This window comes from Nanorana parkeri, unplaced genomic scaffold (assembly GCF_000935625.1).
Source record: "Nanorana parkeri isolate BGI_ZX_2015 unplaced genomic scaffold, ASM93562v1 scaffold235, whole genome shotgun sequence".
NCBI classification, from domain to species: domain Eukaryota; kingdom Metazoa; phylum Chordata; class Amphibia; order Anura; family Dicroglossidae; genus Nanorana; species Nanorana parkeri.
In genome coordinates this window covers 193565-219426 of record NW_017306503.1, presented here as the reverse complement: position 1 = coordinate 219426, position 25862 = coordinate 193565, and the positions used below count along the sequence as shown (strand labels likewise).

The window sequence follows — 25862 nt, the reverse complement described above, 5'->3', positions numbered from 1 at the left end:
ACAGTGCCAGCACCATTTCAGAGATGATTTGAGGCTCTACAGCCGAGTGATACACAAATAAGCACATTTTTGTTAATAGCCAAGGTACATGAAGGAATTTTTAAGACTTAACTCCTGAGTTTAGTGTCACTTTAATATTAATCTAATCCAGGCAATAAATAACTGCCAGCACATAATTACTAACTGCTTTTCACAGTATTCCCTGCCTGTCCACGTTAACTGTGATATTTATGTTATTGTCAATTGTAGAAATACCTTGATAAATATTACATGGATGAAAGGAAAACTCGCATGGCTGAAATGGTGACGCATGATGTTCTGGTGTCAAGAAAACTCAAGAAAATGCAAGAGTTTTTTGGTTTACAAGTGACTGGAAAACTGGACTATTCGACCCTGGCGGTAATGAAGAAACCGCGCTGTGGCATGCCAGATATAGCCAATTATCATCACTTCCCCGGAGAACCCAAATGGCAAAAGAATACTCTGACATACAGGTGATTACTGAGGAAAGAAGAAAAGATGCAAACTGAGCACCATATCTCTCAACTGCTCAAGCAGACAGATCCCATTATTCATACCTCGATCCTGTGTGACCAGTCAAGACTGTGTGTGTGTATGCTTTTGGTCACACATGAGCAATGACAGCAGAGTAAAGATGGGTAATAAAGGGGCTTCAAAACACCTTGGCTATGATTTTAAAGCACAAACAAGAAATGCTTTTCTTTTTGAATGACCAGGTTTTTATTGCCTTATGTGTCCGTAATGGACAGATTCTCTTGACTTCCTGCCAGGGCGTAACAACAAAAACATAGAAAGTTAGTTTTTAGTAAAGTCATGTAGGGGATCCCACCGCACTCCTGACCGAAAAGGCCCCAACTTCCAATTTGCTGAAATGACAGTGGATGGCGCCACTGGATCAGATAAACAAAACAACAAGTCACCAGGACTCCAAAGGTTCTCAAAGCAAAGTTCTTTTTATTCCATGTGTAAAGTTACATCACTAAGTACAGCTACACTTGGTGATGTAACTTTACACATGGAATAAAAAGAACTTTGCTTGGAGAACCTTTGGAGTGCTGGTGACTTAGGGGGTTATTCATGAACGAGCCGAAGGATCCAGCCGTAGCTTCGGCTGATTCTTCGGCCTGCCGGAGCTTTTTGGTTCAGTCGAACTGGAGGGCTGTTGTACGCGCTATTCACTATATGTTCGGCTGACTGAAGGGCAGCCGATGTACAGTTGATTTTACCCGATGTACGGCTAAAATCAGCCGTACTGAGCCGGATTGAATAGCCGAACGTAGTTCGGCTCACTTCCCTTTGGCTGGGTTATTCACTCGGCTGCCTTGGGCAGCTTTGTGAATAGCCCCCTTACAGTTTTGTTTAGTTTTTAGTAGGGTTATAATGTCTGACAATGGCTATATTACTGCCTTTGTGCCCTGGTGACATTTACTCCCCCATATTTCTTGTACGGGAACTTTAAGGAGAGGAATTGAGGGAAAAATCTCCATAGTGGGGTTACAGAGATAACAATCTGACAGTTATTGTAACTCTTTCCTTCTCATTATTTAAAACACATTTTTTATGTCTGGAGTCAGGCTTTAAAATGATAAAACATATGTGCCTACATAATACTTTTCTAGAAACAGAATTTCACTTTTCTAGAAACACAATTTAGGGTCAAAGAAATGCTTTTCACACCTAATATCAGATCTATTGCTGTAAGATTTTAGAGCTATATGTTAAGTGCAACCATAAGCAATCAAAATAGGTCTCAGGGATACCGGCATGGGTGACCCCAGACCTCCGCAGGTACCCATACAGGCAGACCAAACACGTGTGACCACTTGGACCAGGCAAGTATGGTATACGGACCAGGCAAGTATGTTATATATGTATAGATTGTTTAATATACACAGCAGACTAACAGCAACAACCAACAACAGGGTTTACAGGTAGCAAACAGGGTTCAAGGTTCAGGACTGGTATCAGGACTCACAGGAAACAAACAGGGTTCAAGGTTCAGGACTGGTATCAGGACTCACAGGAAACAAACAGGGTTCAAGGTTCAGGACTCACAGGAAACAATACTGAGCCACCATCCTGACTGCAGGGAGGGTTTAAATATCCTCCCAGGAAGCCCCAGGTGATGGCTAAGTACTGGCAGCTGGGGAACACCCGCAGGTGAGCACTGGAGCTGCAGGTCCCAGCACCACCCAGTGGTGGTCTGGCACCTAGCTGCTCCTGGATACCTAGAGAATCCTGCAGGTGAGCCCACTAACTACAGGGCTTAGCTCCAGCGCCACCTGGAGGCGCTCTGGATCCTAACAATAGGTATCTGCTGTATTATATATTTATTTATTTAAAGAACAACTCCGGGAAATATCTTCATTACCCTTGCAGTAGGGCTACCCTCACACTGCAAGGCTTAACTGCATTTTCGTCTAGGGACTACAATAAAAACATTTGGGGGAATTTATCAAAACCGGAGCAGCTGTGCACAGTAACCAATCAGCATCTCTCTTCAGTTTGTTCAGTTAAGATTTGAAAATTAAAGATAGAAGCCGATTGGTTGCAGTGCACTCATTATATTTGCCTGAACGTTGGAGATGGATGTCACAGCACTCCTGCCAGTCTTTCTCCTCCTATGCTGCTGTCGTCATGTCCTATACACTGTGTATAGAACATGATGACCCAGAGATCTTAGACAGCTGGGGTGGAGGGACTCTGGAAGACCAGTCTATCATCAAGCCAACTCCAAGGATCGGGTGAGTATTCCTTTTTTATTAATAAATAAATATAGATACCTTTTTTCTAGATGTCTTCCATCTAGTCCATTGATGTCACAGGTCCTCATCACCCTCTGTCAGTAGGTGGTTCCTAATTGCTGCAGAGACAGGCACCACATAATGACATGGCACAATCCTCTACAACATTCTCCTGTGGGCCCAGGGTGGGGCCTGGAGCCGTTATGGAAAAGCAGTGGCCCTGGATCAGGGAGTCTTCAGGCAGTGCCGGAGATGAGTGAATATCGCAGCTGTAACTAATTTTTATTTTAACGTGCTGCTTGGGGGTGCTTTACTCTGTCTTTTGCCCAGGCTGGAATTGGGCTTTACAGAGATGTAAAAAAAGTTTCTAATGCTGTCCACATACATATTGATTTTTCTGCAATTCTTTTATGCAAGAGGTCTCCTAAATCGCTAGGTATTCCAGTAGCAAATTTTTGTTAAAGGAGAACTATGAGGTGAGTGCTTTTCACTCACCTCATTGTTCTATGCAAAAAAATTTATTTTAAAGAAAGAAGAAGTGGGGTTTTGAAAGCACCAGAAAATGACAACTTCCTCATTGTTCTAGCCGACCTGTGACAATGTGACAATGAGACTGTCACAGGCCGGCTCAGGGATCGGGAAGTGAGCGAACACATACCGGCGTTCGCTCACTTCACGATCCTGTCACAGCTCTCTGCCGTGACAGGGGAGGGTCTGGATTTCCCCCTCCCCCCCGATCCTCCAGCGCTGACTGGCGGAACGGACGGACGGACGGGGGGTTACAGCTGGCTCTGCCTCTAGATGTCTCTCACGCAGCTGGGCAGATCCAAACATAATTGTCGGGATCCACTTCAGCTGCGACTTCTCAGTATGCCGCAGCTACAGCTCGCGGTATACTGCAGCGTCTCAGTATGCCGCGAGCTGTAGCTTGCGGTATAGTGAGCTTAGGGTGACGGGAGGACGCTAGTTTGTGTCCTCCGGTTACCCTAAGGAAAACTATGGGGAAAAGCCTTAACCCCATAGTTCTCCTTTAAGTTAAGAGAGTCACTTTAAGTCCCATTGCAGCTTCATAATTCAGACTCCACATACACTATATTACCAAAAGTATTGGGACGCCGGCCTTTACACGCACATGAACTGTAATGGCATCCCAGTCTTAGTCCGTAGGGTTAAATAATGAGTTGGCCCACCCTTTGCAGCTATAACAGCTTCAACTCTTCTAGGAAGGCGTCCACAAGGTTTAGGAGTGTGTCTATGGGAATGTTTGACCATTCTTCCAGAAGCGCATTTGTGAGGTCAGGTACTGATGTTGGACGAGAAGGCCGGGCTCGCAGTCTCCGCTCTAATTGATCCCAAAGGTGTTTTATCGGTTTGAGGTCAGGACTCTGTGCAGGCCAGTCAAGTTCCTCCACCCCAAACTCACTCGTATATGTCTTTATGGACCTTGCTTTGTGCCCTGGTGCACAGTCATGTTGGAACAGGAAGGGGCCATCCCCAAACTGTTCCCAAAAAGTTGGGAGCATGAAATTATCCAAAATGTCTTGGTCTGCTGATGCTTTAAGAGTTCCCTTCAATGGAAATAAGGGGCCAAGCCCAACCCCTGAAAAACTGCCCCACACCATAATCCCCCCTCCACCAAACTTTACACTTGGCACAATGCAGTCAGTCAGGTACCGTTCTTCTGGCAACCGCCAAACCCAGACACGTCCATCAGATTGCCAGACAGAGAAGCGTGATTTGTCACTCCAGAGAACACGTCTCCACTTCTCTAGAGTCCAGTGGCGGCGTGCTTTACACCATTGCATCCAACGCTTTGCATTGCACTTAGTGATGTAAGGCTTGGATGCAGCTGCTCAGCCATGGAAACCCATTCCATGAAGCGCTCTACGCACTGTTGTTGTGCCAATCTGAAGGCCACATGAAGTTTGGAGGTCTGTAGCTATTGACTCTGCAGACGGTTGGCAACTTCTGAGCGCACTGTGAACTTCAGCATGCTCTGACCCCGCTCTGTCATTTTAAGTGGCCTACCACTTTGTGGCTGAGTTGCTGTTGTTCCAAGTTGTTTCCACTTTGTTGCAATATCACTAACAGTTGACCGTAGAATATTTAGTAGCAAGGAAATTTCACGGAACACCTAAATATAATGATTTGGAGGGGTGTCCCAATACTTTTGGCAATATAGTGTACCTTAGTTCTCCTCTGGATATGTGTTTTCTTGCAATATAGTGTATGCAAAGCCAATTTTTTTTATTTTAGATAAAGTAGGAAAGAGACAAAACCCTCCTCTTACTGTCCAGAGATTCAGTAGGAAATGGGAGGAAATCTCTACAAAATGAGGAGAATTCCCCTCTTACACAGTCTTCATTAGAAAGGGTATCCCCATTGGAAGATTTTGCCTCACCTCTTGTTCTGGTAGCAGCTTAAAGTTTGGATTTTCTATATCTATGTCTTAGTGACAGTGGTCACCTGGATTCATAGAGAACACAAACAGCAAAATTACTTGACAGAGCTTCTAATCTTTCCCCATATTCAAGATGTTCTTCCTAATTTTAGGCCGCCTTAATTGCCTAATAGCTGTCGAAAGGTGGTTAACCAAAAGAAATGCATACTGTAATTAAAGAATCCACAAGACATGGTCATGCAATTGTGTGCTTACTATGATGCAAGTCATTGTGTTTTTTTTCACAATATGAGGCAATTTTGTAAACAGGAGTTGTTAACTATTTGGAAAATCTTCTACTTAAACACCAAACAATCTAGAGCAGACTTTCTCAGCCAAGGTTCCATGGAACACTAGGGTTCCTCCTGAGGTTGTTAGGGGTTCCTTGGACAGTAAGCAATGGTGAATTGGTCTCTTACTTAGACTGACGAGGTAGACAATTGAGACATTTTCCACTAAACTTCTACGTAAGCAATCACTTCTACACCAGTCACTAATGTTAGGGACAGCATGCTTTGTACTGTTTTCCTTTTCTGTTATCATTATTCATTTAATTTTAAGATTATTGCTGAAAATAATGTCTGTGTTAAAGGAGAGTGTTAAGAATTATTATCTTGGTTTCATACACTTAGCGGCCTATTTATAAACAATTTGCAGGGCCATTTGCCATGTCAATATCCGTTAGGCAAATAATGGCAAAAACAAATGTTATAAGTATAGTTTTTCTCATTTTGAATGTAGGGTTGTGCTATTACATTACGGCCACTAGACCACTAGATGTCACATGATAGAAGGGGTGAATTGCACAGGCACCAGGATTTATATAGTTGTGTCATCTCTGAAATGGTATGTCAGTCCAGGACTTTAGCATTACTTAGCATGCATGCACTTAACATGAAAATATAAAACTGATACTAGGTCCACTTTATGGTCTTTGGTGAGTTTTGTTTTCTGACTGCAACTTTCCTTTAGGTGATCCATTTTTAGAAATTGTTACTGAATATGTCACATTTTCACTGATGAGATACCATCTTTCCCTTTCAGAGTCACCAAATACACACCCACCATGAGTAAAATAGAAGTGGATCGAGCCATGGACATGGGCCTGAAAGCCTGGAGTGATGCTGCACCTTTAACCTTTGTCAAAACAAATCAAGGGGAAGCGGATATCATGATTTCTTTTGAATTGGGAGGTATTGTACCAATCATGTAGAATATCACATTAAAAGAGATTCAACACACCTAAACTCATTATAAAATAGGTGCTGTCTGCGTAGGAAATTCTACAATTTGTCGGTGTATCCACGATGAATGGCACCACAATGCACTACCATATGTAACATCCATTGCCATGCCAAGGGTGACACACAGTTTTACCGTGTGTTGCTATAACACAACAGGTGTAAATGGGCCCTGAGATGGAGCTTGGTCTAGAGTGAGGGGCTTTAAGGTAATTAGTAGAGATACCAAGGAGGACAGCTCCACTGTAATAGCCCATGGCAGTCATGACAGCATAGTGCGGGGATAGTAAGCTGCATAAAGTATTTAAGATCTATTCTCTGGAATTCATAAAAAGTTTTGTAAACAATCATACGAACAGTGTCTCCCATTCCAGCAACAAATATTGCTACTTGGGACAGATTCATGTACATGTCAGAAAAATGTGCATGTATTTGTTGCATGGAGGGGAAGGGCACTGAGGCTAGAGTATCCATACTGGACACACTGTCCACATTGCAGCTCAGTAACACTGAGGCTAACAGAATCACAGGCTAAGCGTTACTAAGCTCCCTCCCATGCTACTCTGCCTGCCACACAGGCAGAAGCAGCAGCCAAATAGTTGAGCTGTTGGGTGGGCAGAACCTGATGGGTGTTAAGGCAATACAGCCTGATTAAGTCGAGGTGCTAGTTCCCCATCAGGTCGCCCTTATTTTATACTGACAGTGGGTAGAGCCTGATTGGTGATGCTGAGACACTAGCTCTACATCAGGTATGCCTCCCTGTGATTGACAGCAGATTGCAGATTCCATAGTCACTAGAGAGCCCATGAGTGCCTATGGAAATCGCCCACTGCCATCCACTGTCAATCACAGGGAAGGTGCATCTGATGGGAAACTGGTCCCTCACCATCACCTATCAGGCTCTGCGATCAAAATGCTGCAAGCACTATTATCTAGGAGACTTTCCCTCTTCCGGTGGCAACTCAACATTTATGATTTCCACTCATTTTTAGTTCCATGAACAGAGAGGGTGTACATTCCCAGTGGAATATATTAAGCAGTACAAACCTGACGCCATACTGCACAAGACTAAAGAAAATATTTTAGCTTTAAATCCACTCTAAGGACAGGACTTAGCTCCTGACATGGTCAATACTTTTCCAATAGCCACTATGGACCGTAATATATAAAAGCACACATACAAACATGAAAAAAGCATGATAAATAACTAAAGCATTTATGAAAATGGTTGTTACTGGTCATCATCATGAGCAGTAATTCTGGCTGATCCTGTTATTTTAATATTAGATCATGGAGACTCCTATCCATTTGATGGACCTCGGGGAACTTTGGCCCATGCTTTTGCACCAGGTGAAGGACTTGGAGGAGATACTCATTTTGACAACGCTGAGAGGTGGACATCAGGTTCTAACGGTATGTACATAATGTGATTATTACCATGGACTTTATTTATTGTGGAAAAAGTTGTGCGCCTTATCCTACAAGACACAAGGTTCCTACATTAAATTAACTTCTACTTGGATTCTATATTGGATGCTTTCTATGTGTTGTTTACGGTGTAACATGGTGCCAGTAAAACCTGCCAGGTTGGCAGGAAAAGTGATAGATGGTAGATACATTTCTCCACGGATCCTTAGATTCATCATCTAAGGTAATGCCAGCATAGAAGTGGAGGTAAAGAAAAAATAGCTCTTTACCTTGTATTGGTAAAACAAATCCTGGGGCTGGTGTTACTAGGAGTCTGATAGAGCTCTGGGTGGGACAGACTCCTAGTTCCATGGACCGTAGTTTAGTGAAGACTGCACAGAACTTCATTAGTGTGCAGCTGCACCTAGCTTGGGGGGAAGTGTGTGTGTCTCAGTGCAAGGAGAGACAGTGTGCTGAATGCAGCAAGTTATGTTTTTGGAGCCAAGCCTGTCAGCAGGACAGGGTTCTGTCGAAGGACTGTAAATGTTCCCATAAAGGAAACGGGCCCAGCTCAGCGGACTATCGCTAATACCCAGTAAGGCTCAGTGGAGCAGACTTTTATTTGTTTATGACAATTTACATTTTTGGCTGGATGCCTGTAACCTTTTTTTTTTTGTCAACTGATTGCTGTCTGGAACTAAAGCTGGCATTTTTGTTGAAGAGACTGCGAGTTTGCCTCTACATTGAGACTGGTTCCCTACAACGGGTTGAAATGAACTATGAACTGCAGGGCTCAAACTGCAGTCGCTTGCAATTTCTATAATTATAGTTATGTTAATCATAGATCTCAGGACAAAAACATCAATCATAAAGCACATTAATCATTACAGAAGATGTTAACCCCAACTGCATGACATTTAGTTTGTTAAAGAACTGTGTATTCTAAATAAATGCCTTTTTATTCTCTTTTAAAAAATTCTGGTTTTTAAATGTTTTTAACCTTAGTGCTGCCTATCTTCTCCGTTCTGTCAGTCCGCATTTGGCTTATGATTACATGGATAAAATAATTACCTGCATTGCATCACTCTGGGTGGGCGAATGCAAGTACAAAAAACAACAGAAAAGACAACGCCCTCTCCGTGTTGTTTATTGTTAAAAGAAACAAGATAAGAATACTCAGAATTGGAGCATATAATCATGCATGTAACAAATCCATATCCGACACAAGTCTCCCATCATCAGGAATATGATGCAAAGGTGATTGATCAAATCGATAGACCGGAGCAGCTGGTCACTGTAACCAGACTAAGGCGTTCCGGGGTGCATCCCCTTCACCAGAGTCTAGTAATACTAATATCTCTACCACTAGAAATAAACTGACCATTCAGAATTACTTACCAGGATACAGGTCATCATGTTGTAACTGGGGGTCAGGTGTGAAAGTTCATCACTCTGTTGGTGAAGTCTCTTATAACATCCAGTCTCAATACCAGGCTGTCCAGAAAAAAAACAATTCACCATATATAGATTATTTTAGGCTAATAAAAAAGGTTTGCTTATATGGAAATGTTTTTCTGTTTGCTGGCTGCACCTGCGCATCCGGTTACCTTTGCATGCGTACGGCAATAATAGCATGCATGCTCAGGGTTTAGCCCAGTCTGTGTTCCACTGCAAAAGCGACTGGACCTAACCATTATTTCAGACTCACTATGCCTGAGAGGGAGATTCATACTGCACATTAGCGTTCCTGTGACTGAAAACCTGAGCACAGATGCATGCTGATGGGAGTTGGTAGATTTAGGTGATACACTCTTATTTCACAGACTCCACCCACAGGGTTGATATTAGATTGGAATAAAGGTCTTAACTTATTAGATTATTAAACCTACAATATAAAAACTAAAACTGCCGTAAAAAGCATTATAAAACCCATGTAAATTCATGCGACATAACTAAAAAAACAACAACTTTAAAACATTGTGACATAAACCTCAATGGATATCACCATAGAGATATTGTGACATAAACCTTAATGGATCCATTGAGGGTTATGTCACAATGTTTTTTTCAAAGTTGTTTTTTTAGTTATGTCGCATGAATTTACATGGTTTTATAATGCCTTTTACGGCAGTTTTAGTTTTTTATATTGTAGCTTTAATAATCTAATAAGTTAAGACCTTTATTCCAATCTAACATCAACCCTGTGGGTGGAGTCTGTGAAACAAGAATGTATCACCTACATCTACCAGCTCCCATCAGCATGCATCTGTGCTCAGGTTTTCAGTCACAGGAATGCTGATGTGCAGTGTGAATCCTCCTCTCAGGCATAGTAAAGGTCCCCACACACCTTGCGATAATCGTACGATAATCGCGGGAAATCCCGCGATCGTACGATTATCGCAAGGTGTGTGGAAGCCGTGCGACCTCTACTACTGTAAGATCCCATGACTTTTAACTTACGAACATGTTCGAAAACCCGCCGAGCATCGTACGATGTTTGGCGGGTGTGTAGCATGTTCGTAAGATAAAAGCCGGACGGTCCGGTGTGCGCAAGCGCACACTGCCCGTTCGGCATTGCAGTCATCGGAAGCCCGCCCCTCAGCGGGGCGCAGCTTGCGATCATCGCAAGTACGATCTGCCTGTCCAAGATAGGCAGATTGTACGTTTTTTTAAGTACCTTACAACCATCGCAAGACAAACGTCTTGCGATGGTTGTAAGGTGTGTGCCCAGCATTAGTCTGAAATAATGGTTAGGTCTACTTGTGTTTGCAGTGGAACACAGACTGGGCTAAACTCTGAGCATGCATGCTATTATTGCCATACACATGCACATCTTATGATTAACTGTTAGTAATGTAACATATTGTTGGGATATCCGTGAATTAGTAGCATTTTAGCACATGCGTAGTTAACCGTATGCGCAGCCGGCAAACATATGGAAAAACGTTTCCATGTAAGGAAACCTTTTTTATTAGCCTACAATGAACTATATAAGGCAATTATTTCTGGACAGGCTGGTATTGAGACTGGAGGTTATAAGAGACTTTACCAACAGAGTGATAAACTTTCACACCTGACCCCCAGTTATCACATGATGACCTGTATCCTGGTAAGTAACTTCTGATTGCTCTGTTAAACTCTAATGGTATATATACTGGAAGTGGTAGAGATATTAGTATTACTAGAATCTGATGAAGGTGATGCACCCTGGAATGCGTTAGCCTGGTTACAGTGACCAGCCAGTCTGGTCTATTGATTTGATCAATCACCTTTGCATTGTTTATTCCTGATGATGGGAGACGTGTGTTGGATATTAATTCATTGCATGCATGATTATATGCTCCAATTGTGAGTATTTTTGTTTCTTTTAACAATAAACCTTATATATTTCACGAGTAGAAGGTGCTGTCTTTTCTGTTGTCTTTTGCATGTTTGTGTAGGACGCCCCTGTCGGATGAGACTTGCTGCCATCCTCGTCCAAAAGGAGGAACATTGAAAGTATTTTTTGATGTGGGCACATCACTAGTGCTGACTAAATTGTGTGACTGGGCGAATGTAAGTGGATGTGCCACTCCACCCATATCTGCCTCTTCCAGATCCATTTTAGACTATACACAAAAAAGTTTGTGTACGGGTCCACTTTTACGGACCTGACCGGATATGTACTAGGGTTGCACAGATACCAAGTACAGTGCTTGGTACAAGTACGAGTACATGTTCCAATACTTTTGAGCTCCAATACTAGACTAGAGAAAAATTCAGAAGTTAGGAGGCCGCTGTCATTTGTAAGGAGCACACGGAGCTCCTGGGATTTGTACATCTATGTATTAATGTACGATTTTGTTTTTATAAATATAAATAAAGTGATGCACCAGTTTTGCGAGTACTTACAAGTACGAGTACTGATACATTTTTGTTTATTGTCATGTGACAGTTTTCTAAAACAATACAGACTAATGATTTCAGGACAGTGGTGGAGTGCCAGAGCCAGGTCCCAGCTGCAACCGCTGCAACCCTGGTAGTTCTCATGAAAATGCCAAGTATCTGCACTGGTACTCAAAGTATCTGTGCATCCCTAATATGTACATATATGACATCCATCTCCCTTCTGAACTATATCACCAGGACATCCATCTAGGTGACACTAAACTCAGGAGTTAAATCTTAAAAATGCATTCAAGTACCCTAATTATTAACATGTACTGTACTTTATTTATGTATTATTTGACTGTACATCCTCAAATCATCTCTGAATTGGTGCTGACACTGTCCCCACTTTTGTTCCCCTTGGTCCCTGTGTGTGTTGTAAAGTAGCCACCGCTCCAAGCTCACTGCCGTAATGGAGTGATGCACAAATAAGAACCAGTATTGTTAATAGTTAGGTTACTTGGATGCATTTATAACATTTAACTGCTGAGTTTAGTGTCACTTTAAAGTACTGTATTTTCCCAACTAGAAATAAAGTATCTATAAAGCATTCACCATATAGCACTGTTAGGAAGTGAGTGTATACACAGTAGTGGATTGCTTTGGCTGCAGCTTATTACCTGTCGCTCTATCTACAGTTCCATCTAAAGTTAAATGCATTCTTCTGGAACTGCACTGCTGCAGAGTTACCCTTTAAATGTCTTCCTCGATGTGGCTGGTAATGCCTGGAAAGCAGTTACAAGGATCCCGTATAAAGGCACTGCATGCTCATGGTCAGCAAGGTAGTGGGTGTGGGAGAGAACCTGCGCATGCAGGTTGAGTGCATAGTGCTGCGCAGCTGTCAATATACACATTTTGGAATGATAAATACTCCCTTTCCTCAGAATTAGACATGGATGGAACCATAGCCACAGCATTCCACTACTGGGCATACACTCACTTCCTAACAGCGCTATATGGTAGGTACTTTACAGATACTTTGCTTCTAGTTGTTATAACATACAGGACCTGTATAACCAGAAGAGCCTGAACAAGCACCTTCATGGCAAGATCACCTAGGTATTATTTTACTGAAAGCTGCAGATTTAAAATGTACATTTGTCAATGCGCATTTATTGTAATTTAAAGAAAAAATGCTTTAGAATTCACATTGACCTGTTAAAACTTTTAGTTATTGGGTTTACATGTACTTGTATCATAAGAGGTAATGGCCATGAGATGTTGCTTTATTTATTGACCCCGTGTGTTCAGCAATAAACGTAGTAGATTGAGCAGAACCTGCGTGTGGTCTGTCATCCTTGTGGGCTACCTAACAACCCCCATTACAGTATACAGCTTATTTCATTTTCACAAATTCATTACGGTGGTATATCAGTGATGTAAACCTCTCTGTAAATTTTGTTGCAGGATTTAATCTATTCACAGTGGCTGCTCATGAATTTGGCCATGCATTGGGGCTTGGCCATTCCAGTGATCCATCAGCTCTGATGTATCCTACTTACAAATATCAATACCCCATTGGATTTCGCTTGCCTAAAGATGATGTGAAAGGGATACAAGCATTGTACGGTGTGTTCCATTTATTGTTCAGCTGCTTCTACTTATATGTGCTACTAAATTCCCCTTAATCATTTCCCAGTTGTAATCTATAAATTAATGCTCCTCAGCAGGATGCCCAGTGATTAGGGAATGTTAATATACACTGCCTGGCCAAAAATAAGTCACCACCTGGATTTCAGGCAGTGTTATGATCTGGGGTTGCTTCAGTTGGTCAGGTTCAACAAAGTTATGTCCCCAAAAAATGAGGTCAGCTGCCTACCTGAGAACACTGAATGGCCAAGTTTTCTCCATCAATGGATTTTATTTTCCCTGATGGCACGGGTATATTCCAAGATGACAATGCCAGCATTCATCGGGCTCAAATTGTGAAAGAATATTTCAGGGAGCATGAGACATCATTTCCACACATGGATTGGCCATCACAGAATCCAGAACTTAACCCCATTGAAAATCTTTTGGATGTGCTGGGGAAGACTTTACACAGTGATCCGACACTCCCATCATCATTACAAGATCTTGGTGAAAATGAATGCAACTCTGGATGGAAATACATGTTGTGACATTGCCCAAGCTTATTGAAATGATATGCGTGCAGTAATCAAAACTAAAGGAAGTCCAACGAAATACTAGAGTATGTGACTTTATTTTTTTGAACAAGCAGTGTATATTCTATATGGTCAGTGCTTAAAGTGCATGGCTGAAGTGCAAAATCTTTTTTTTCTAAGACCTGTAGGTGGAGGGAGAAAATTTAGATATTATACTTTCCCTGGGGTCATGCTCATGGTACCTAGGCAATCGTGACATCAGCCTTCTTCCAGTGAGAAGTAATGTGATGTGGAATACTCCAAATAATGCTGAGAAGATGCTCCAAACACTGTGTTACAGTATCTACTTGGAAGATTTGGAGTGCTCACTCTTTCACAGGATGTCATTGGCAGGAGGATGACGTCACCGCCTGTACTACCGAAGCCGGAGGAATGGTGGGTATCATAGCTAACTTTTTCACCTACAGGTCAATTTATGGACGTTTTATTAAGGGGGAAGGGTATTTAAAAAGTGGACATTGCAGTAAAATCAAGGACCGCTTTATTATGAATAGCAGAGGGGTTTTTATATCCCCATCCAAATATCCTATTATTAAAACAAGAGCAGTGCCCATATTTCCCTCCCTCTTTCTTTACAATAGACTATAGATGCCCCTGTCAAATATCACTGATGTGCCTTTGTCTTTTGCGTGGTCCAGTTTTAGAGTGGTCAGCTGTCGTTATATGTACGTATATATTGCTGTCTCTAATTTTATTTTAGGAGCCCAAAATTCTGCACAAGAAAAGCCTGTGTTACCTCCACCACCTAAGCCAGATCACTGTGACTCCAACTTGTCATTTGATGCTGTGACAGTTTTAGGAAATGAACTTTTATTCTTTAAAGACAGGTGAGCACAAGAGTTTCTTGTGATAAATATCATACAACAGATATATAATACATCCATAATATACATAAAAAAAGATACAAAAAATTGCGCTTTTTCTGCATTTAAGGTCAACTGTAAGATTAAAAACAAAAAAACAAAAACCTTGTAAGGCTCAAAGGACTTTAAGCTAAGAAAACCAACAATGGTATACATAAAAGAGTCATGTGTATTCCTATTTAAATCTCAGTGTGTTTTGGGTATTTCTTCCAGATCTGTGCAGTAATCTCTGTGCAGGATCTTCCTGTAATAAACACTGGTCACTGCTGCTCTCTCTTCTTGTGCAGTGACTGGTCTTGTATCCGCCCCCTCCTGTAGTTTTCTACAGGCAGTCTGTAGTGGGTGGAGCCTGCTGGATCCCTCCCACAGCTCTGCTCCCTGCACAGGCTCTGTGCAGCACAGTGATGGTGTCACTGCTTCAAGGTAAAAACTGGCTTTGTAAAGGCATTTGGTGCACATATAGTGGATTTTAATTTTTTGTGGCTACTGAGAAATATATGAAAATCAAACTTTTTGTGCCCGAAGTTCAGCTTTAAAATCTAAACTCCAGCTAGATGACAAAAAATCACCATTTAATCCATTTACAAATGTATCAAGCTGCATAGCAGGACTCAAACTGAGAGAAGGAGGGCAGCAATGTGAGTCAGTCGGGGCTCTAATGCACTACAGAGTATCAGTCTAACATGGGGGACCTCATTGACACATTGCTGCTTTTTCATTGTCCCATAGTCAGTTTGATGAAAGCTTGTATTGCATAAGCAATATTGAGAAATATGAAGCTTGGGGATGTATTTGTGGACATAAGGCACAGCTCTCTGTTCAACATTTGATGTGCAATGTATTAATCAAGCATCCGTTGCCTGAGGGAGTATTGTGCTCCATATATGGTGACAAACTGGAGTGTGACATCTCTTGGCAGATGCATGGGATAAGTAATACATCTGGGATTGATTCATTTGAAGGATATATATGTCAACCTACAACAGGGGTAGACAACCTCCTGCCATCCAGCCGTGGGGAAACTTCAAATCCCATCATGCATCTGGTTGCCAGAGCCTTGCAATGCCTAATGGGATTTGTAGTTGCACCACAGCTGGAGGGCCGGAGTTTGGCTACCCCATACCTATTGGATACAATTTTATGAATTACCCCAGCTTACCACTACCTGGTAACCAGTTTGACTAGCGTCTGCCCCTGAATTAGACCAAATATAATGTATAGTGATATTTTTGTAAACACCAATGGGTGATATATTGACATACTTTTCACTTTTTCTTCTGCTGATTGCTATACATGTTCTGCAGATTTTTGTAGTCTCACATACACCTGGTACTGAAGGTTTATAACAGTGCGGCTGTTCCAGTTTATTTTTAGCCCAGCTCTTATCAACCTGAGATGCTCTGGCCTGCATCCTGCTGAGCTCCTGGCCACCAGTGATGTCACTGGTTGGCAGCATCTTGGCGAGATGCTGCGGCCCTCGGCTGCCTCTAATAGGGATTCCCTGCTGCCTCTAATAGGGTGCCCCTGATTCTGACAGGCAAGGCTCTGACACCACCAGACCCATTTTTATTTTGGCCTTATAAAATAGAAGGTTTTAATTACTATTGGCTGCTTATCTGTCCAATTTATTGTTAGATATTAACTTGTATAGAAATAGATGTATATTAGCTATAGAACGAGGCCCCACTAATTCTTCAATGTATGTAGAGTTAGGTTATGTGTTAAAAAATGTATCATTTTTATACACATTATTGTTAATAGTTTATTAGGTGTGGTATAATATTTATGGCATTTATTTTTGTATTTTCTGATAAAATTATTTTAATAACCAATTGGCCATTGGTCTAACTCTTGGCTCTTAAGAAAGGGAAGAGCTTGACATTTCATAATGAAACAAAAAAAAGCAGAAACACAACAGCATTGCTTCAATTAAAACATAATACCACATTAAAACTACATTGCACAAGGTCATCATTTCTACAGGATATCAAATGTCTATATGAGAACTGCTGATTTCTACCCAGCCATGCTTAAAGTGACATTAAACCCTCAGATTGTTTAACATAAAACAATACTGTAATGTGTGCCTTACTGTAATCCATGGTTGTTTCCCTTCTCTCTGCTGCTCTTCCTTTTAAATCTGTATCTGTTCTCATGCTCTGCAGAACTTCTGTTTTGCAGCAGACTGCCTTGTCTCAGGAATGCATACACAGTGTCTGTGTATAAGTTTGTATAGGCTTGTAACCTGAGCCAGCACTACAGGAAGAGGCCCTGAGCTGAAAAGGGAAGTTCTCCCCAAGCATGAGAAGACATGAGGATTTAAAAGGAAGAGAAGGGAAACAACCATGGATTACAGTAAGGCACACATTACAGTATTTGGTTTATGTTCAAAAATCTGAGGGTTTAATGTCACTTTAAGACCATTCAGCTTCAATTTCTCCTGTATTTCTCTGAATTATCAATGGATAACCTTGACCACACACACATTAATAATATCATTATTATTATACAATCTTATGAGTGTTGGTTAAAAGCAATAAACAAAAAAAATTACAGCCAAAAATGTAAAAACAAGTTGAAAGGAAATGGTGGATTATGCCATCAGCTTCACAGTTCGCTTTGATCCAATAAAAATGTCTCCATGTTATTCAATGTCCATTTTATGCAATTTCATCCTTTTTTTTTAAATGAATCTACTAGACCTTAAATAGGCCCTGTCAAAGAAAAAAAGAAAAATGCTGCAAGTATAAAAATACCAACACTTGAATGTATCTGCAGTAGGCTTTAATACCCTCAGGCGGCACCTCATGAGAGGCAGGAGGCAGAATGGCATGGCTGCTCCGCTGCACAATGTTTGCTGCCCCCTTTCCAGCCACAGCATCCCAGTTTGCTAGTAGGCAGGCAGGGAGATGTCTCAGCCCAGGTCTTATCAACATGGGACGCTCTTGCCCGCGTCCTGCTGAGCTCCTGGCAATCAGTTATTGCCAGCATCTCGGCTGGACGCTGCCCCCCCAGCCTCAGGTGGCAAACAAGTTTGGGACGGGGCGTGGCAAGGCACGCAACGCGGATGGCCGCGGGCTAGAGCCTCTCCAGCTCCAAGGGGGAAAATTTACATCTATTTGAGCTTTTTCTACTGCACAATGGGGAAAAATCGGTCGATTTGTGCCTCCTGACAAATCTCCGCCATCTCAGCCGGATCCAAACCTGCCGGCAATGTTCCGAACCCATAGGTGGGAGCAACTGACACCTTCACAGGACTCGCGGTCACGGTCTGCGTGGCCGGAACGTCCGAACATGTTCTCTCAGGCGGAAGGTGGAGAAAGTCCCATCCATACTCGGGAGTTCCACAATCTCCTTTCCCAAATGCCCAAAATGTCAGATCTCCGCAGCGTTGCTTCGGATATCAAAGACGTCCTCTCGGCGGCCATCTCCGGTGTACGTAAGGACCTTCAGGCCGTCTATCTACTGTGGAAGGAACGATGGCCCACCAGGCAAATCAGCTTAGAGACTCTCAGCGTGTGGCAATCTGCCATAATACCCACTTGATCGCTCTTCAACGCCACATGGAGGATCTTGATAATAGGGGCAGTCGCCAAAATCTCCGAGGCCTGCCGGAGTCGGTAGAGGCCAACCAACTTAGACGGGCCCTGCAATCCCTCTTCAATGAGCTTCTGGAAAGGCAGCCGGACTCCCCTGTGGAGTTTGAGCGGGCACATCGTGCCCTTCGCCCTCGTGGCAGGGATATGGATCCTCTGAGGGATGTTATATGTTGCTTGTTGAGCTTCCAGCTTAAGGAAGATATCCTACAAAAAGCAAGAGATCGAGAAGTGCTCTCATATCAAAGATCAGCGATAGGCCTTATCCAGGATCTCTCATCCATCACGCTCAGCAACCGCAGAGCACTGAGACCTCTGCTGACCACTCTCAGTGAACACCGCATTCTTTAGCGGTGGCGGTTCCCGTTTGGTCTCTCTGCCTCCCACCAGTGCCGTACGGCTTTGCTTCGCACCCCAGAAGACCTCGATCACTTCTGCACCTCCTTGCGGATCCCGATGGTGTCTGTTCCAGAGTGGCTTCAGGAGTTCCAACTGCCTCCCTCGTGGGATTCCTTGGCGGAAAGTATGGCGAATCCAGAGCTACCCGGGGGTTCTCGCCAACCCATGGAGGAGGGCCGCAAACCCCAATATCACAGGAGAGTGGATGGCCAGCTGAACAAAAAGATTGAAAGGCGGACCGACTAACTAGTCTAGGGGGTCCAAGGGTTAACTACCTATTCTCCAATAAATAAATCTAAAAAGGACAATTGGTCTCTACTGTAAGTGAAGGTGAATTTTAGGTTTCTTTGATTCGTATTTAAATCGTATTTAAATCTGAAACAAATGTTTTAAGGAGGTCTTCTTCACCATTCCACAGCAGCAGCATGTCATCAATATACCTGAGCCAGACGTCTGTGTGTCTCAGGTATAATGGATGTTCGTAAACCACCTGTGACTCCCACACGCCCAGATGTAGGCAGGCATAGGAGGGACTTATGGGGCTCCCATCACTGTTCCTCTTATCTGCCTATAGAAGTTGCCTGAGTATTGGAAATAGTTATTCTCTAAGGCAAATTCTAGGAGCTTCTAGGAGCTCTGAACTCATTTTGTCGGGCCATCTCGGGGTAATGTTTTTCTAGAAAATTTTCTACCGCTTTTAGACCCCAGTTGTGGGGGATCGACATGTATAAAGATTCCACATCTATCCCCACCAACAGGGTGTCCTTTCTTATCTCCAAGTCTGGTAATTTGTTCAGGACGTCTTTGGTATCACGGATATAAGAAGGTAACTATAGGACCATATTTTTCAATTAAAGGAGAACTATGAGATGAGTGATTTCCACTCACCTCATAGTTCTAGCCGACCTGTGACAATGAGACTGTCACAGGTCGGCTCAGATCGGGAGGTGAGCGAACACATACCAGGTTCGCTCACCTCTCGATCCTGCCAGGGCTCTCTGCCGTGACAGGGGGAGGGCTGGATTCCCCTCTCCCCGCTCCGATCTGCTAGCGCTGACTGGCAGAACGGACGGGGGAGGGGCGGGTACAGCTGGCTCTGCCTCTAGATAGGCAGAGCCAGCTGTCACTCACGCAGCTGGGCGGATCCAGTCATCTACGCCGGGATCCGCTCCGGCGTCTCAATATACCGCGAGCTGTAGGTTGCGGTATACTGAGCTTAGGGTAACGGGAGGACGCTAGTTTGTGTCCTCCCGTTACCCTAAGGAGAACTATGGGGAAAAACACTGACCCCATAGTTCTCTAAGTGTCTAGGAATTTGCCCAGATTTTCTAAGGGCCCTCCCATTGCTGAGACAATTGGCCTCCCTGGGGGGTTATCGGGATTTTTGTGTATTTTCGGGATTATGTAGAAGGTGGGGGTATTGTACTGTCCTACCTTTAAGAAATTAAATTCTTTTAGAGTTAGTAGTGATGCTTCTAATGGTAATTCTATTTTAAAATTAAAGTCTACACTTTTTTTCCTGATAAACCCTTAATTACTAAGTATCCAGTCTATACACCACGGGAATACATCCACCAAATAAAAGGCTACTTTCATCATTATTTTTTCTATCGCCGAACCCAGGCATATACAAAGGAAACAAAGTGGCAACTGTTTGTGTTTGCCCCCCCCCCCCCACGTATATTGATGCGCTAACTAGATGACATAGGGTTAATCCTTGCTTGGAGTGTACAATATACCCAAACCTAGAAGCTGATTTTTGTGGTCTAGATATTGATGTGTGTGAATATATCTATAGGGTTAGATCATCATACTAAATGATTTAATTATTACAGTCAGCATTGATGTTTTTTGCACTGTTTGTCATACTGTTTTTAATCGGTTGATTGCAAGGTGTTGGCTGTGTCCTTTTTCTATTTTTATAACTAATACATTTTCCAAACAAAATTCAATAATTGGTCTTTCCCGATCTCTAGTTAACCCTTGGACCCCCTACACTAGTTACTGTAGTCGGTCCACCTTTCAATTTTTTCCGTTTAGCATTCTCTTGGTTACTGATCTGGTAGACAGACCCTGGTAAGGGTAAAAGACTCAGAGCGTTGAATCTCCAGGAGTAAAACAACTATTTTTCTACTATTGGATGGCCAGCTGACCCCCGGCGATTAAGCTGCTTGGAAGTATCCTTTTCCTAGTCTATTGTGCTGAGACCTGAATGCATTACTGCTTCGGCCCGATGGACGTGCCTCCCTGCATCCGTGACCAGGCTCAGTCCCCCATTTGCGGGCCGAGGTCTGCTAGGCCTTACCTATTGAGCTTCTGTGCCTGTTGCTGGGGTTTTTAGCTCACACGTTTTTCAGTTTTTCTGTTATTTCAGGAGGATGTATGCATTCCGCTATATTCTGTTTTTGTTTTACACAGCATATAACCTTGTGGCAAATGCATAGTTGCAAGTGCTGACTGTGCCATTCGAAGACACTGATTTCCTTATAGCTATCTGTACTATTTCCGTATGACATTGGACCTACTCCAGCTCCAGGCAGATTCCTGGTTATCTCAGATGCATGTAATAATTCCACTATATTCGGTTTTTGTTCTACACAGTGTATAACCTTTTAGCATATGCATAGTTGTAAGTGTTGGGTGTGCTGACCCTGATTTCCTATAACTTTATAGCATTGGGTTAGCATTGGGTTATTGCTATCTGTAATATCTCCATATGACGTGGGTTTTACTCCAGATCCAGAGAGATCCCTGGTTATCTCAGTAAGCTGTGATCCCTGGTTATCTCAGTAATACACCTCAGCTATATTCAATTTTTTTCTTACACAGTATATAAACTTATAGCATATGCATAGTTGTAAGTATTGGCTGTACTGCAGGATGACCCTGATTTCCTATAGCCTTATAGCATTAGGTTACTGCTATCTGTGCTACTTCCATATGACATTGGATTTAATCCAGACCCAGGGAGATTCATGGTAATCTTGGAAGGATGTAATCATTCCGCTATATTCTGTCTTTATTTTACACAGTATATAACCTTATGGCATATGCATAGTTGTAAGTATTGGCTGTGATGTACAATGTCCCTGATTTCCTATAGCTTTATAGCATTAGGTTATGGCTATCAGTAACTACAGCATAACTTATAGTATTGCCGATACTACTATAGCTTAACCTATGGCATTGGGTCATGGATATCCGCGCGACATGGGATTTACTCCAGATTCAGGGAGATTCCTGATACGGTCCGGTGCCTTATTATTTTGACTGAGTTCCTCTGGATCTCCCTGGACCAGGGCAGACTAGAAGGTCTTGCTAGTGGATGGACCTGAAGGTCTTTGACTGTAAGGTGGCTTAGGGGGGTACATTGCTTGGGACTGTGTTTTCCACTCTTCCCCACACCGTATATACCCGATCCTGCCTCATGTGTTCCTTCTCCCGCTAATCCCGCTCTTTCCCTTACCCTCCTTTACGTCCCCCTTTCCCAAACCGTGCTCTGGGGGAAGAGTGGATGCGCCCTTTCTTGACTGCCTCTCCCCTGGTCTCTAGCTTGAGTTGCTATGTATATGGAGGCATGATATGCTCTACCTCATAAGAAAGGTAGTAGGAGAGCTTAGATCCTTGCTTGTATATTTTACACTTGTTCCCCCATCTCAGTTAACACTAATATCGTTCAAGTTTATTATATAAGTACCTTTCCCCCCCCCTGTGGAGTCCGTTTACGGAGATTTTTGTCGACTCCTGGCCAACCCCCCTCAGTGGGTTGTATCTTCCCACTGACCATGCCGGGGTGCTCTTTATGGTAGTGAATTTGTTTTCTTCCCCCGCCCTCCTGATGTATTTTTACACCACTTTTGACAATAGGCTCTCCCTACCTCTCCTCAGGTAAGCTAACTACCAAACTCGCCCCCCCCCTTTTTTTTTTTGCTCTTTGTCCATCCTGTCTTACAATGCCGGGTGATCGCACTCAATGCAAGATACTTTCTCTCAATGTTAAGGGACTCAATATTCCGGAAAAGAGATACCAAGTATTGCAAGAATTTCTGCAGGAGACCCACTTCCGGAGGGGAAGCGTTCCTAAGATTTACAACCATAGATTTCCACACATGTACCATGCCTCTAGCGACTCTTCCAAATCTATGGGAGTGGCCATTCTTTTTGCCGTTCTCTCTCTCTGGGCAAATGACGGACGAGGAAGGTATATTCCTCTTTTTGAAAGTCAAACTTGGTGGTAGACCAATCACTTTAGCTAATATTTACTGTCCAAACAGACATCAGGTATCCTTTTTCCGCACAATGATCGCCAAACTGAATGGGTTCGGGGAGGGCTTGCTACTTCTTGGAGGACACTTTAATGTCCCTTTGGCACCACTACTAGATTCGTCAACAGGTTCCTCTTCTGTCCCCTTCAGAGCTTTGAGACAAATCAAACAATGCTTACTCCAACTGAATCTCCACGACACCTTGAGAACATTGCATCCGGGGGTGAAGGACTACACTTTTTACTCGCCCCCTCACGACAGATACTCACGTATTGATTACATTTTTCTCTCCCAACCGGACCTGACCTTCCTGCATAGCTCCTCTATTGAACCTATGTTCCTGTCTGAACACAACCCTGTAGTAAGTGTTTAAGATCGAGATGTCCGTACTAAATTGTGGCGACTTAACCCCTCCCTCTTGAGTGACCCTGTCCTCTTACAGCACTTTCATTCGAGCCTGTCTACATACTTTGAGCTTAATCAGACTCTTCTCCTATGTCCCAATGGGAAGCTCACAAATGCGTGATAAGAGGGGGGTTCTTGGCTGCTCTCTTAAAAAAGGAACATCAGGTGGCAGTGTCTACCCTAATTTCCCACATTAGTGACCTGGAGGTGGCTCACAAGAGCTCGCAGTCCGCCGACACACTTCAGACCCTAATCCAAAATCGTGCTGATTTATTGGAACTTCTGGGTAAACAGACCCGACGCCATCTCCTTCTATCACAGAAACTTTTCTACGAACAAGGCAACAAAACAAGTCAACAAATGTGGTAGGCTTCTGGCTTGTTGTCTTTGCGAAAAAAGAACAACTATGATGGTTCATTCCATCAACAATTCTTCAGGTGCCACTCACTCTAGATCAGAGAGGATTGCATCTCAGTTCCAACAGTACTATGAACACCTTTATAATCTGCTTACTGCTGATCCCCTTAAGCGTGCCCAGGGAATTCACGATGTTCTGACTTCAACCTTCCCCCGTCTCGCAACAGATTGTGGATCAGTTGGAGGAACCCGTGACACCGGAGGAGTTCACATGCACTTTGAAAGTGATGAAACCCGGTAAAAGTCTGGGTCCTGATGGCCTGCCTGTTCAGTACTTTAAAACTTTCGCTGAACTTTTTGGTCCTAGATTTGTTAAGGCTTTCAACTATGTGACCTCCCCGGAGCCTTCGTCTCGGCCCTCGGCTCAACTAGTTGAGGCCCATATCACAGTTCTCCATAAAGAGGGAAAGGATCCCACGTTAGTTTCTAATTATCGTCCTACTGTATATCCCTTGTAAATGGTGATGTAAAATTATTTGCAAATATTTTGGCTAATCGCATGCTCCCACTTCTTCCTTCGCTGATCTCCTTAGATCAGGTGGGCTTTGTGCCGGGCTGAGAGGCCCGTGACAATACGCTGTGAGTCTTGAATCTCCAGCACTATCTTACCTCTATGGGAAGCGAGGGCTTCTTCCTCTTGTTGGATGTGGAGAAGGCGTTCAACAGAGTGGCCTGGGATTATATGGCAGCTGTGTTGGGGGCCATTGGCCTTGGCAATGCAATGCGCTCGAGGATCATGTTCTTGTACTCCTCTCCTACGGCCAGAGTTAAAGTCAACGGCCACCTGTCGGACACCTTCCGGATATCTAACGGGATGAGACAGTGGTGTCCCCTTTCGCCTCTCATTTTTTCCATATAAATGTTTTTATTGTTTTAACACACAGTACATCCAACAGAATAAAACATTACACAACGTGGTGCGCAGACCATTATCTTGGTAGGAGAACATGTAGCAGTTTTATGTAGGTACATCGTGATACATATGTATGGGGTGGTTACAGATTCCGAGGTAATCGTATTGTATGGCATTAGATCTGGGGAGACAGAGGTCTTCAGGGGGTATTAGATTAGTTATATTTAGTATATATTCTTGCAATTTAATATTCAGTCTATATCCTTTCATGGTTACTGTCTTTATATTTGGGATATTAAAGCGCCTCTCATTTTTATACTAACTCGAGCCCCTCCTACGCTGTTTGAGAGCGCAACCAACGATTAAAGGGGTGGTGGTTGGGGGTCAGGAACATAAATTGGCAGCGTTCGCAGACGGCATCCTCCTCTTCCTATTGGACCCACATACTTCCTTACCTAACCTTCTTAAGGAGCTTTCTCTCTTTCGCTCACTATCCAACCTTAAAATCAACTACTCCAAATCCTTTGCAATTAATGTATCTCTACCTGAGGAGGTGGTGGCACGTTGTGGAGACAACTTTCCCTTTGTTTGGCAGCCCACAGCTTTACCATATCTGGGGATTCAAATACCGATGAAACTTGATCAACTTTACTCTCTGAATTATCTCCCTATTTAGCGGGATCTGCAACGCGACCTGCGGTCGTGGGATAAGCCCCACCTCTCCTGGCTGGGACGTGCTGCGACCCTGAAGATGAATGCCTTACCAAGACTATTGTATGTTACGCAGGCTATTACCGTCTCGGTCCCTGAAGCGTTTTTCAAGTCTATTAAATCGATGTTCCATTCCTTCCTTTGGAGCAATCACACTGCTAGAATAAGTCTTGAAGCTCCCTCAAGACCCAAACACTTGGGCGGAATCGGCCTTCCCGACGTGAAGAAATACTTTTTGGCATGCCACCTGGTCAGAATTGTGGATTGGAATGTTCATGCTTCTTTTAAAGCATGGATTCCACTGGAGCAATTCTGGGTCTCCAGTCTTTTGGAGTCCCTCCCTTGGATTGGCCCCAAGGGATTTCCGCCCTTGGTTCGTAACCATCCAGTCATGGGAGCGACGTTGCG

At 43.2% G+C, this 25862-nt stretch overlaps 1 protein-coding gene across 1 annotated transcript in view; it reads left to right on the top strand.

The window, feature by feature from the left end:
* The first annotated feature begins 255 nt into the window (after nucleotides 1–255).
* Nucleotides 256–25862, top strand: part of LOC108786940 (matrix metalloproteinase-20-like) — a 37443-nt gene continuing 11836 nt past the window's right edge. The window contains exons 1-5 of the mRNA XM_018556364.1: nucleotides 256–494; nucleotides 6250–6398; nucleotides 7734–7859; nucleotides 13188–13349; nucleotides 14646–14772. Of these exons, the coding sequence (XP_018411866.1) occupies nucleotides 271–494; nucleotides 6250–6398; nucleotides 7734–7859; nucleotides 13188–13349; nucleotides 14646–14772 (788 nt within the window). The 5' untranslated portion in view covers nucleotides 256–270. The remainder of the gene's footprint in view (nucleotides 495–6249; nucleotides 6399–7733; nucleotides 7860–13187; nucleotides 13350–14645; nucleotides 14773–25862) is intronic.